Source organism: Theropithecus gelada, chromosome 5 (genome assembly GCF_003255815.1).
Source record: "Theropithecus gelada isolate Dixy chromosome 5, Tgel_1.0, whole genome shotgun sequence".
Classification (NCBI taxonomy): Eukaryota; Metazoa; Chordata; class Mammalia; order Primates; family Cercopithecidae; genus Theropithecus; species Theropithecus gelada.
Genome location: NC_037672.1, coordinates 2,702,567 through 2,717,176, shown reverse-complemented (window position 1 = coordinate 2,717,176; position 14,610 = coordinate 2,702,567). Strand labels below are relative to the sequence as shown.

Here is a 14,610-nt window from a genome sequence, read left to right as displayed (position 1 = left end):
CCACCTCCTAGGTTCACGCTATTCTCCTGCCTCAGCCTCCCACAGAGCTAGGACTACAGAAGCCCGCCACCACGCCCAGCTAATTTTTTTGTATTTTTAGTAGAGCCAAGATTTCACTGTGCTAGCCAGATGGTCTCGATCTCCTAACCTCGTGGTCCGCCTGCCTTGGCCTCCCCAAAGTGCTGGGATTACAGGCGTAAGCCACCGCACCTGGCCTAACATTTTTTTTTAATAGGCCACCTGTCTGCCCATTTGGATTTGTCTTGTCTTGGTAGATTTAGATAAAATGTTCTGGGCACAAATCCTGCAAATATTATGTTGGATTCTTCTGAGTTTGTGGCAATGGGATGCAACCAGTGTCTCTCTGTTTCATGGTGATGTGCATGGCACTGTCTGCTAGGTTCCTCCAGAGTCTGGCATCCACCATTCCTTTGTAATCTGTCAGTCCCCAGTGATAGGGTTTGGTTGTGTCCCCATCCAAATTTCATCTTGAATTGTAGTTCCCATAATCCCCCTGTGCAGTGGAAGGGACCCAGTGCAAATAACTGAATCATGGTGCCCCATGCTGTTCTAGTGAGTGAGTTCTGACGAGATCTGACGGTTTTATAAGGGGCTTCTCCTTCGCTGGGTATTCGTTCTGTCCCCCGTGAAGAGGTACCTTCCACCATGATTGTAAGTTTCCTGAGGCCTCCCCAGCCATGTGGAACTGAAAGTCAATTAAAACTCTTTCCTTTATAAATTACCCAGTCTTGGGTAGTTCTTCATAGCACCGTGAGAATGGATTAACACAGGTGCCCACCATTCCTGTGTAATCTGTCAGTTCCCTGTGGGTGCTGCTTTTGAACAGCAGAAATACTCCATTCCCCAAACTGATATCCCTCGTTAACCTCCATGAATGCTGCGTACTTGCACCAGCTGTTACCCCAGGGGCGCAGCATGCTGAAGTGCCACTCCTATCCTTCTTACACATTTGGAGGAGGTATGCTTCTAGAAGAAGGAGCTTCCCACCCTACTGCTCTGTTTGAGCACCCTAATCCCTTTGGATTCTTGACTTTATTTGTATGCTATAGTCAAACTTCCTTACTGTTTTTAAAATTTTTTTTTTTTAGAGACGGGGTGTCATCACTATGTTGCCCAGGCTAGTCTCAAACTCCTGGGCAATCCTCCCCTTTTAGCCTCCCAAAATGCTGGGAGCTACTGCACTCAGCCTCTTCATTCCCTTTAATGCTCAATCCTTCCCAGCTTTGGCTAGTGAGGCCTCCTCGAGCCAGCTCACATCTGCTCAGCATTTTCCTAAAGCAGCTTCTGAGAAATCTTGCCACATGCTCAGAAAGCAATGACCTCCTCGCCTGGCCAACGTGGTGAAACCCCGTCTCTACCAAAAAATACAAAAATTAGCCGTGCGTGGTGGTGGGCGCCTGTAGTCCCAGCTACTCAGGAGGCCAAGGTGGGAGAATCGCTTGAACACAAGAAGTGGAGGCTGTAGTGAGCTGAGACTGTGCCGCTGCACTCCAGCCTGGGCGAACAAGAGTGAGACCCTATCTTTTTTTTTTTTTTTTTGAGACGGAGTCTCACTCTGTCGCCCAGGCTGGAGTGCAGTGGCGCGATCTCGGCTCACTGCAAGCTCCACCTCCTGGGTTCACGCCATTCTCCTGCCTCAGCCTCCCGACTAGCTGGGACTACAGGCACCTGCCACCACGCCGGGCTAATTTTTTTGTATTTTTAGTAGAGACAGGGTTTCACTGTGTTAGTCAGGATGGTCTCGATCTCCTGACCTCGTGATCCGCCCACCTCGGCCTCCCAAAGTGCTGGGATTACGGGCGTGAGCCACTGCACCCGGCCAAGACCCTATCTTGAAAAAGAAAAAGAGAAGAGAAAGCAAGCAATAGACTCTTCCTATCACAGAAGAACAACAGAAACAGAGACAAAAGCAAGACGATGCAGTGAAGCCCCAGAGGAATCTAGCATAATAGCTACAATTCTAATCAAAGTCCTAAGGATCAGCTCTCGGGATCAACTGTGTGTGTGTGAGCATTTTTGGTCAGTTAATTACACGTACGCCTCGGGCTGGGCCAAGTAAAAGGCAGTTACAAAGATGAGAAGTCAGTAAACCCAGCCTTCCTGCAGACCCCGAGGGCCAGTGAGCCTTCAAGCCTTACCTACTGAAGGAGGTCTCTTGGATGACACTCTGAACTGGCTGTTGCTGGACTGCACTGTGGTAGCTGTGCAGGACACGGAGGACGTGGCTGATGAGGTGGCCATGACAACTTTGTTTGCTTCCATAAAAGCATCTTGGAAATTGTATAAACACTTCTTTTTTGCAGCATTCTTTTTCTCTTTACTATCCGAGACTGCAGGTGTTTCATTGCCAGATGGAGGTGGAAGGGCTTCTGGTCTTGTTTCTGAGAGTGTTGGCCCTAATATTTCACTCCCTTCAAAGAAGAACAGGAAAATTATGGCTTCTGACAGCAATCATACTTAGCTAAACCCTAAAAGACATGCTGATGACTGAACATTTGACACTGGGGGTGCTACTGAAGTCAGGATCCCACTGGGATGACGCTAAGTCAACCAGTTCTTAATCTAAGAAAAAACTGTATTGAGCACCTACTATGTGCCAATTCCTGTGCTAGGTGCTTTCCAAAGTTACGTAAAGTCTTAAAACTACTTTCTGAGGTTGATACTATTACTCCCATCCTAAGAAGATGAAGAAACTGAGGCTCAGAGAGGCCAAGCAACTTGCCCAAGGTCACACAGCTAGAAATCCTTCCCAAGCAGAGATCAGGATGTCAAGTGTAGCCTGCTGTTCTGGCACACGCGGGGGCTGGGTGTGGGGCTGCCAGGAGCTCTGGCCACAGGAAGACAGAGATGAGGGGTAGGCACCAGCCCCTTTTCAGGTGCCCCTGACCCTGCGACTGAAGTAACAGCTGGGCCTCAGTGGCTGAGGCGGCTGGGGAGGAAGGAGCTAGTAAAGGGGAGAGATGCCACGTGGGGCCAATGCAGTAACCAGAGGAAGGAGTGTGAGTCACAGATTTAAGTCGACTGTGGCACTTTCTTCCTGCCCCTGTGCACTGGGGGGCCTGAGGTCTGATTGTCACCACTGCTCGAGAATTGAAGGCCGGGCACCCAACCATGGTCACCAGACCCTCAGCAGTGCGGAGGCCACGCCCATGTGGCTCACCGGTCTGACAGGGAGCCACGGAGTCAGAGTCTTGCTCTGCTCAGTCACGCAGTGGGACTGACTGGTGGCAGATGCGACAGGATGGAGTAGGATTGGAGACCGAGGTGGTGGAGCAGCGGCTGGCTACAGCTGCGCCAGGGTTTCCACGGGAGACTACGGCAAAGATGTCAATCTACTTAGGTTATTTTAAAACTTTAAGAAAGTTTTAACAAATTCCTTACCAGAAATTGTATCTGGCAAGAAAGTGCCAGGATTCCAGTTCTTATCATTCATCACTTCTGATCCCCAAAGACTTATAAATTTAGAACTATTCCACTCTGGAGTATTCCCAAAACAGCTCGGATAAATATGGTCTTGAAGAGATGCATTGAATACCTGATGCTTATTTGTGTGATTCTGAACAGGTGCTGGCGGTAAAGCCTACAAAAAAAAATTTTCTAATCACATATCAAAATTAATATTCTGTTTACCTAGGTAAGTAAACTACAGACAGACAATTCATTATGAGCCTCATGGGATGTGCTCGCCATGAGCTGAGGCCCACAGGGCGCACATCTCACAAAATGTGGACTTGATTTATGAGACTGTACACAGCAGGTCAAATTTCAACCAGATGTAGATATGAAAAGCAACCGATGCCTTGAGGAGTATATCTGAACAAACTTTAGACAACTCAATAACCTGTCACATTCCTACTGGGTCACATGTGAGTGTGTCATGTGCGTCGTAAGATCTGTTTCTACGGCTTAATCTCAGCAAGCATTTTAATGATCATCACTGATAAGTCAACTTTGGAATCACTGATGAAAATGGATAAAACCCTTACACACTGACCTCTTATACCCAGGCAAGGTACAGCGCAAATCTAATGAACTAGAGGAATTTGTATACAGTGCTCTAAAGACCAGGGCATTCTCAAAGGAGCTGCCTCACTGGCAAGCCCTGCCTTGGGCCCTGTGGGGCAGACCACTGTCGAAGGCACCAAGGGAAGGTGATCAGGGTCTGGCCAGCTGGCTAGCCAACATCCATGCATTTTTTGAGTGACTAGCCATCTGGCTGCTCCTGCACAGGCTGGGGCCCCCTTGGGTCCTCCCTCTGCCTCAGCCGCTATCCAGGCACCAGGCCCTGGCTGCTGACCTCCTTAGGAGATCCTAAGCACCACGTTCTCACAGCGGCGCAGCACAAGAGCCTACACATCTGCACCAGGAACTCTTCCCAGTCCTTCTTCCCATCACAGCCAGAGTGATCTTTGTTGAATGTAAATTCGAGCACGTCACTCCTCTGCTCAGGACGCAGCAATGGCTTCCCAAGGCTCTGGTCTGAAAAGATCCAAGGGAGCTGGGCCTACCTCCTCCAACCCTCCGGCTCACCAAGGCCCTCGACACACAGGCCTCCCCTTGACCAGCACACACCTATTCTCACCTTCTTGGCCCTAAGCTTTGCTTGTGCTGTGTCCATGCTCTAGAATGTGTGAGCCTCAGCTCGTTACCGCACTCACACTCATCCTGTAGGCCTTGCCCTAAGGATCACTTCCTCAGAGAAGCTGGCACTGCCTTTGCTGTGACCACCCAGGACCCAACACCCAAGACCAAGGCGAGCCTTCCCACTGAACACACTAAAATCCGTCATTTTCCCTCTTAGCACTTACCATAGTTATAATTCAAGACCTACTTGTAGCCTATTGGTTTAATGTCTGCCTTTCCCCAGATTACATGAGCTCTAGGATGAGGTGGGACATCTGGATCCTGGCCCTTCTCCCCCAGTCCTTGCTAATGCTGGGCAGACATATGGATCTCCCTCAGCAGGACTTCTGTCTGCTGGAGTGGAGGAATGCCCAGTTATGGGCAACCTGGTCATCACATCCTCTGGGATGCAGAAATGAGCACTGAATTCTGTAAACTCAAGTGGGAGGGTTCCCTGGAGGGTTCTGAAGAATGGGCAATGGTTCGGCAGAATCCTGCAGGCCTGGCTTGGCCAGAGGGAGGACACGAAGGGGTTAGGAGCAAAGGGATGGTGCATATACAGGTATGACAGTGCCATACCCTGACAGGCTCCAGGTTGAGTGGGGGCGGCAGCCAGGCCAAAGACAACTTTGTATCACTGTCCTCAAGGGGCTGGGGAGTCACAGAGGGATTTAAGCAGCAAAGTGAGATGATCTGGTCAGCTCAGTGGAAAGATCAATTTGTGGCAATACTGTGGATGAACCAGAAGGCAGAAAGAGGACAAGTGGTTAGTCAGGGGGTGAGAAAGGATGAAGCAATGGCAGTGAAAGTGGCAAGGAAAGGAGGAATTCTGGAGCTATCAAGATGAAAGCTGGGACTACACATCTAGTCCAGGAGCTACCACTGCTGGCTCCACTATGAGGAGGCACGTTCAGGTGACAGATCTTAACTCTAGTCCCACGTCTTGGCCTTTGGGCTCTGCAGTCTGGCGAGCTCGGATGCCAGCTCTCCCTTTTACTAGCTGTGTGACCTCAGGCAAATTACTCAATCTTTTTGTGCTTTAGTTTTCTCATCTGTAATCTGGAGATACCTACCTCCAGGGTTATGGTAAGAATTGAGCACACTGTCTGGCCCATAGTAGTATTCAACCAAACCTTTCCACCTTGCCCTTCTCCCACAGTGCTTCGGAGCAGAGAGGAAGCACGCCCCTCTGGGCTGCTGGACAGCTCAGTGAGTCCACTGACCTGAAACAGGCCCAGGATGGCAAAGGGGGAGAGGAGGGTAGAGCAGACACTCAAGATTCAACAGGAGGAAGAAACAGGTCCAGACAGACCACCCAGGCTACAGGCAAGGGCTGAAGTCATTGTTCTGGTATGGAAGCCCCACGGGACAAGAGCCAGGGGAAAAAAAAACAAAAACGCATTTCAATACCCATTTCTACAAAGCAGTGATAAGCTAAGAGCTGCTTTGCTGAGAAGTAATTGATGAAAACTAACAAGTAGAAGACTTGGGTCTTGAGTACCTTCTAGTAAGGGGCAGAAACATCTGACAGATGCCAACCTGCTGGCTTTGAGCAGCAGTCTCATTGTGCTGGCCCAGCTGGTAAACCCTGACTAGAAGCACTCTCAGGACTCTGAATCTATATAAGTACTTCCTGGACTCCTCAAGACACGACCGTGAGTTGTTTGGTTTCAGGTTTGAAAAGCCTGGCTGACAGCCTTGGCTCCACCACCCATGTGTGTGCAGAGAGCTCTTGCTTATGCTTTAAAACCCTGTTTCAACATCATTTCCACTGCAAAACCACCCGTGGGCTTATTTAAAATGTTCTCTCTTCAATGTTACTTTTCTGCCTAGCATCTGTGAGTTCCATTAGGTATGTCACAACATTTTCGTATTTTGATCTTGTTTTTGTCTTCTCTTTAGACTGTGAACTCTTTGAAAAGAGGGGCCAGGACTAACCGATTTTTGTCTTCCTAGAATATAGCACAGGGCCTGGCACATATTGGGTGTTCAATAAGTGTCTGCTGAACAGTGTCTAGCTTAGAGGAATAAGGGAATGCATCTATACAACTGTAATATTGGAAACATATGGCAATGATTCTACGCATTCGATTTACACACTGTGCAGAACCCCACCTACTCAAAAACGGAGGCCCAGTAGTAGGGACAAAAGTAACAGGGATCAGTAGCAAAAAAAGTTGTATTTTCTTTAATGCTTTTGCAGAAGATGCCTACTGATCTCAATAGCTTATGGATTTCCTTCAGGAAAAAATAAGTGTCTGTCACCTAGACCATTTTTGGACCACGACTTTATAAGTCAATGAGCTAACTGTAAAGTAACTCTCTCAGAATGTGGACCATGCTATTGAATCTGAACACCGACTTCACTCATACAAACCCACAAAGCTTCAACTAGCAGTTGTTTTGCATTTTTATCCACTTTGAGACAAAAGAAGTAATCCATAGGAAAGGAAAACTGTTGCTTTAACTAAAAGCTCTGACACAAATGCAAACACAACAAACTGCTTTCCACTGGGCACACATTGAGTCTATCCGGGAGCTGGGTGACTTGCTCGTCCTCTACCACCCACACTCACTCGGACATGGAACGTGGGTGCAAGACACGAGGAGCAAGAGCCGCAGACTGAGTCACGAGGCCCACACGTGAGAGGTTCCCAACACTAAGCATCCGAGCAAAAATGAGTTCCAGCTGTATCCCAGGTAACGAAAAGGTTAAGATGACGACCTCTCTGCTTAACTTAGGTTTCTTGGTGTTTCTCCCAGAGATGGTAGAGGCGAACGACCACCTTTGCTTTGGCTGTGCCAGTTTTCAGGCTGAATCTCAGCTCTAAAAGAACATGCAAGTCAAAGATCACAATGTGATCCCCAAATTGCAACCTATTTATGACCCCATTGTCCACACAGCTTTACATCTCCAATCTAAATCTGAACTTGTACTTTAAACTGTATTTAACCGAATCGTGTTTTAATTGTATTAAATGCTTTTCCAGTGGTTTTACTTAAGTCTCAAAGTAACCTAGAGAGGGAGTGTAAAGACACACCCTGGCCCTCGAAGCTAACAAGGGACCCAAGGCTACTTGGCACCCGGTCCTCCTCTTGCACCACGTCACCACGCTCCACTTGATACACCGAACTCCGGAGGGCCAGAACCCAGTGGCCACTGCAAATGCTCCACTGCAAAGTTCTCAGTGGAGACTTTGAGACATCCCTGTCCTCACTTCTAGGCCCTTTCTTTTTTTTTTTTTTTTTTTTTTTTTGAGACAGAGTCTCGCTTAGTCGCCTAGGCTAGAGTGCAATGGCGCGATCTCGGCTCACTGCAAGCTCCGCCTCCCGGGTTCACGCCATTCTCCTGCCTCAGCCTCCCGACTAGCTGGGACTACAGGCGCCCGCCGCCTCGCCCGGCTAATTTTTTGCATTTTTAGTAGAGGCGGGGTTTCACCGTGTTAGCCAGGATGGTCTCGATCTCCTGACCTCGTGATCCACCCGCCTCGGCCTCCCAAAGTGCTGGGATTACAGGCGTGAGCCACCGCGCCCGGCCTAGGCCCTTTCTTAGTACATCAACTGTTTTACAGTACATCCTCCATGTTGGATGAAAAAGACTCAGGATTCAAAGTCCCATGACTTGGGTTCTGGTATAGATTCAGGCCCTGTAGTCGTGACTTCCTACTCCTAGGCCACGTGGACAGCAGGTGGGAGGAGCAGCGAGGTGCAGCCACACCTGCTCGGCTTTGCTCTTCGCTTGAAGAAGGCCATTCTTCCCCCCTGGTCTGGGCTTTGTCGGGTAAGAGGGGCTACTTAGCTTTAGATCTGAGAGAAATGACACTGAACACTTTGGTAACCAACTGCTATCAACAAAGGCAAAGGACGAAAAGAAGTATTAGGAGGTGATGAGAGAAGCGAAGTGGAGGTGAGGGGAAGGAATGGCCGCACACCATCGCCACAGTGACGTGTGGGGGCCGCAGTCTGGAGACCCTTGAGAGGAGCCCAGGTCTCAGGGAGCTCTCGCACCAGCAGATGCCAACCCTCATAGGGAAGCATCCACTATGGAGGCCTCTGGGTTCTCACAGAGTAAGCTGAGCAAAACATAACCTCCTAATAGAATCCATCCGCACAAGGAAATAATATACCACAGGTGACATCAACAGAAAACGAATCTGGATGCTCAAGGTTTCAAACACAGAGTAACTATGTGTAAAATGCTTAAAGAAAGAAAGAAAGAAAGAAAGAAAGAAAGAAAAAAACAAGGAACAAGAGAATATAAAAAGCTACTAGATATCTTTGGGAAAAAAAAGTAAATTAAATATATTTAAATATATAAATATAGTCGGAATTAGAACTTAAGTGGCAGGCTAGGCACCACTACAGAATCACTTAACTGGAGGACTGATCCCAAAAAAGTTCTCAGAACACTGAACTGAGAGATAAGGAGATGAGAAACCTGCAAGAGAGTGTCAGGGATGCAGAACAGAAGAAAGTCTAACACCAATCTCATCAGAGGCTGAGAAAGACAACTGAATGGTTGCAGGAACATGGAGATAACATGGATGGCAATTATCAAACAGGAAATTGAAAATGATTGGTAGGCTAAAGGCTCTAATGGAAAAAGTAGACAGCATGCAAGAACAAGGGGGCCGTGTGAGCAGACAGATAGAAAGAAATGCTGGCAATAAAAACAATGTAAGAGAAACGAAGACTATCAGTGATGGGCTCATCAGGAGACGACACGGTCAAGGAAAGAGTCAGGGAGCTGCAAGATATGTCAGCAGAAACTTCCCATACTGCAAGGCAAAGAGAAACAAGAATTAAAAACAAAACTAGAAACAATCCCCCCAATAGAACAAAACATCCAAAACTTGCAGGACAGTTTGGAAAGATATAACACCTGGTAAGTGGAATGCTGGAAGGAGAGACTAGAGAAACAGTTGAAGTAGTAATAGCTGAAAAGTCTCCAAAATTAACAACTGACAGCACAGATCCAAGGAATTCAGAGAACATCAAGTAGAATAAATACCCCCAAAGCTACATGAAGGCATATTCTATTCAACCTGCAGAATACCAAAGAAAAAGAGAAAATCTTGGCCAGGTGCCGTGGCTCACGTCTGTAATCCCAGCACTATGGGAGGCCAAGGTGGGCAGATCACCTGAGGTCAGGAGTTCAAGACCAGCCTGGCCAACATGGTGAAACCTCGTCTCTACTAAAATACAGAAATTAGCCGGACATGATGGTGGGTGCCTGTAATCCCAACTACTCCGGAGGCTGAGATGGGAGAGTCACTTGAACCTGGAGACAGTGGTTGCAGTGAGCCGAGATCGTGCCACTGCACTCCAGCCTGGGTGGCTGAGTGAGACTCCATCTCAAAAAAACAAACAACAACAACAACAAAAAGAGAAAATCTTGAAAGCAGCTGGGTGGGGGCGAGTGGACCTACAGAAGAACAGGGAAAGAATTCCAGAGGACACCTTGTCAGAAACCAGAAACCATGCCAGCAAGGACACAGGGAAGTTAAACAGATCTAAAGTGTTCAAAGAAAAAAACTACCAACCTAGAATTATGTGTCCAGCGAAATTATCCTTCAAAAGTGAAGGAGAAATAAAGACTTCCTCAGACAAACAAAAACTGAGGGAGCTCATCACCAGCAGACCTGCCCTGCAAGAAATGTCAAAAGATTTCCTTCAGACAGAAGGTCAGAAATGTGGATCTACAGAAAGAAAAGAAGAATACTAGAGAAGGAGTAAAGCCAAAGTAAAGTATCTTCTTCTTCCTAGTAATCTAAAAGATAACTGTTGAAAGTAATCATCAACACTGTACCGGGTGATTAACATGCGGATAAGTGAAAATAATGACAGCAATGTCACAGGGAATAGGGAGGGGTCGGGAGTAATCTGTTAAATGTTACCTGTTTTACATTAGTTAGTTGAAAAGGGACTTAGATTAGTTCAAAATGTATATTGTAAACACTAGGGCAACTGCAGAAATTTTAAAAAATATAAATAAAATTGATATAAGAGGAGATAAAAATCATAAAATGCTTAATTAAAAGTAGAGAAGGCAGAAAAGACTCATAATGAATAGGAAACAATTACAAACATGGCTGATATTCATCTAAACACATTAAAAAATTACTTTAAATGTGAATAGTCAAATACACCAATGAAAAGACAAAGATTATCAGAGTATATCAAAAAACAACAAGCATGGTGGCATGTGCCTATAGTCGCAGGTACTCAGGAGACCAAGGTGGGAGGATTGCTTGAGCCTAGGAGTTCAAGTCCAGCTTGGGTAACACAGCAAGATTCCATCTCTAAAAATAACAAACAAACACAACTACACATGTCTGTAAGAAACCTGCTTTGCATATGAAAACCCTGAGAAGTTGGCTGGGCGAGGTGGCTGATGCCTGTAATCCCAGCCTTTTGCAAGGTGGGCGGATCACGAGGTCAGCAGATCGAGACCATCCTGGCTAACATGGTGAAACCCTGTCTTTACTAAAAATACAAAAAAATTAGCCAGGCGTGGTGGCGGGTGCCTGTAGTCCTGAGGCAGGAAAATGGCATGAACCCAGGAGGCGGAGCTTGCAGTGAGCCAAGACGGTGCCGTTGCACTCCAGCCTGGGCGACAGAGAGAGACTCCATCTCAAAAAAAAAAAAAAAGTAAGTATTGGCTGGGCTTGGTAACTCACGCCTATAAGCCCAGCACTTTGGTAGGCTGAGGTAGGAGGACTGCTTTAGCCCAGGAGTTTCAGTCCAGATGGCAACATAGTGAGACCCTGTCTTCTCTTTGGTAGAGTCCAAAACAATAAAAAAAAAATTAGCTGGGAGTGGTGGCACATGCCTGTAGTCCCAGCTATTGCGAGGCTGAGGCAGGAGGAATGCTTGAGCCCAAAAGTTTGAGGCTGCAATGAGCTATGATCATACCACTGTACTCCTGGTCTGGGTGACAGAGTGAGACGCTGTTTCAAAGAAAAAGAAAGTATTATGAACAACTGTACACTAACACACTGGATAAAACAGATGAAATGAAAAAAATTTTAGAAACACAAAACTTATCAAGACGAAATCATAAAGAAATAGAAAAGTCTGAACAGACCTATAACTAGTAAAGCGATTGAACTGGTAATCAAAAATCACCCAATAGGCTGGGTGCAGTGGCTCATGCCTATAATCCCAGCACTTTGGGAGGTCGAGGTAGGTGGATCACCTGAGGTCAGGAGTTTGAGACCAACCTGGCCAACATGGCAAAATCCTGTCTCTACTAAAAATACAAAAATTAGCTGGGTGTGGTGGCAAGTGCCTGTAGTTCCAGCTACTTTGGAGGCTGAGGCTAGGGAATCGCTTGAATCTGAGAGGCGGAGGTTGCAGTGAGTGGAGATTGTGCCACTGCACTCCAGCCTGGGTGACAGAGCAAAACACCGTCTCAAAAAAAAAAAAAAAATCACCCAATAAAGAAAAGCCATAGACCTGATGCTTCACTGGTCAATTCTACCAAACATTTAAAGAATTAATATCAATCTTTCTCAAAGTTTCCAAAAAACTGAAGAGAAGTGAGCACTTTCTAACTCGTGTCCTGAGCATATCCCCATGCCAAAGCCAAAGACACTATAAGAAAAACTATAGGGTCGGGCGCAGCAACTCAAGCCTGTAATCCCAGCACTTGGGAAGGGCAAGGTAGCGGATCGAGGTTGGGAGTACCAGATCAGCTGACCAACATGGAGAAACCCCGTCTCTACTAAAAATACAAAATTAGCCAGGCCTGGTGGCGCATGCCTGTAATCCTAGCTACTCAGGAGGCTGAGGCAGGAGAATCGCATGAACCTGGGAGGCGGAGGTTGCAGCGAGCCAAGATCGCGTCATTGTACTCCAGCCTGGGTAACGAGCGAAACTCTGTCTCAAAAACAAAACAAACAAAAAAAACTACAAATGAGTATCGCTTATGAACATTCACGCAAACATCCTTAACAAAATACTAGCAAACTGAACTCAGCAGCATATTAAAAGATTCATACACCATGACCACGTGAGAGTTATTCCCAGAATGCAAGGATGATTCAATGTATAAATAGTAATCAATGTTAACATGCCACATTAACAGACTGGAAAACGCCAAAGATCATCAAAACTGGTGCAGAAAAAGCATGTGACAAAATTCAACACCCTTTTATTATTATTATTTTTTGAAACGAAGTCTTGCTCTGTCGCCCAGGCTGGAGTGCAGTGGCGGGATCTCGGCTCACTGCAAGCTCCGCCTCCTGGGTTCAGGCCATTCTCCTGCCTCAGCCTCCCGCATAGCTGGGACTACAGGCGCCCCCCACCACGCCCGGCAAATTTTTTTGTATTTTTAGTAGAGACGGGGTTTCACCGCGTTAGCCAGGATGGTCTCGATCTCCTGACCTCGTGATCCGCCCGCCTTGACCTCCCAAAGTGCTGGGATTACAGGCGTGAGCCACCGCGCCCGGCCTCAACACCCTTTCATAACAAAAATACCCAACAAACTAGGAATAGAAAGAAAACTACCAAAACATAATAAAAGCCATATATGAAAAACCCACAGCAAACAATGGTGAACAAATGAAAGCTTTTCCTTAAGTAACAGGAACAAGGCAAGGATGCCTGCTTTCACCACTTCTATTCAACATAGTATTAGAAATTTCAGCCAGAGCAAATAGGCAAGAAAAATAAAAGGCATCTAAACTGGAAAGGAAGAAGTAAAATTATCTCTCTTTGTAGATGGTATGATTTTACATGTAGAAAACTCTAAAGATTCCACAAAAAAAGTCTCTTAGAATAGATGAATTCAGCAAAGTAGGAAGATACAAAATCAACACTCGAAAATCAGCTGCTTGTCTATACACTAACAATGGTCAGTCAGAAAAGGAAATTATGAAAACAATTCCATTCAAAACGCATCAAAAATAATAATTTAGGGCTGGGCACAGTGGCTCATGCCTGTAATCCCAGCATTAGCCAGGCGTTAGCCAATTAGCCAATTAGCCAGGTATGGAGGCGCGTGCCTGTAATCACTGCTACTCCAGAGGCTGACACAGGAGAATCACTTGAACCTGGGTGGTGGAGGGTGCAGTGAGCCAAGATCATGCCACTGCACTCCAGTGTAGGCAACAGAATGAGATTCTGTCTCAAAAAAACACCAAACCAAAACAAAACACCAACAGGAATTAACCAAAGAAGTGAAAGAGTTGTACCATAAAAACTACAGGCCGGGCACGGTTGCTCACGTCTGTAATCCCAGCACTTTGGGAGGCCGAGGTGGGCAGATCACGAGGTCAGGAGATACAGACCATCCTGGCTAACACAGTGAAGCCCCGTCTCTACTAAAAATACAAAAAAATTTGCCAAGCGTGGTGGCGGGCGCCTGTAGTCCCAGCTACTCGGGAGGCTGAGGCAGGAGAATGGCGTGAACCCGGGAGGCAGAGCTTGTAGTGAGCCGAGGTGGCGCCACTGGACTCCAGCCTGCGCGACAGACCGAGACTCTGTCTCAAAAAAAATAAAATAAAATAAAAATTAAAAAACTGACAAAACAGGCTGGGCGCAGTGCCTCACGCCTGTAATCCCAGCACTTTGGGAGACCAAGGCGGGTGGATCATGAGGTCAGGAGATCTAGACCATCCTGGCTAACACGGTGAAACCCCATGTCTATTAAAACACAAAAAATTAGCCGGGCATGGTGGCGCACGCCTGTACAGGAGGCTGAGGCAGGAGAACTGCTTGAACCCAGGAGGTGGAGGTTGCAGTGAGCCGGGATCATGCCACTGCATTCCAGCCTGGGTAACAGAGGGAGACTGTCTCAAACAAACACTACAAAACATTGCTGTAAGAAATTAAAAAAAAAAAAAATTGAAAACACATACCATATTCATTGATTAGAAGACAATACTGTTAAGAGTGTACACACTACCCAAAGTGATCTACAGATTCAACGCAGCCCCTATGAAAATCCCAATGATATATCTT

At 46.7% G+C, this 14,610-nt stretch overlaps 1 protein-coding gene across 5 annotated transcripts in view; it reads right to left on the bottom strand.

The window, feature by feature from the left end:
* The window catches only part of FAM193A (family with sequence similarity 193 member A), a 138,720-nt gene that overhangs the window by 42,908 nt on the left and 81,202 nt on the right, over positions 1-14,610 (bottom strand). For all 5 annotated transcript variants that reach the window (XM_025386199.1, XM_025386201.1, XM_025386200.1 and 2 more), the window contains 2 exons: positions 3,403-3,601; positions 2,160-2,432 (listed from right to left, as the gene is read on the bottom strand). In XM_025386199.1, the coding sequence (XP_025241984.1) occupies positions 2,160-2,432; positions 3,403-3,601 (472 nt within the window). The remainder of the gene's footprint in view (positions 1-2,159; positions 2,433-3,402; positions 3,602-14,610) is intronic.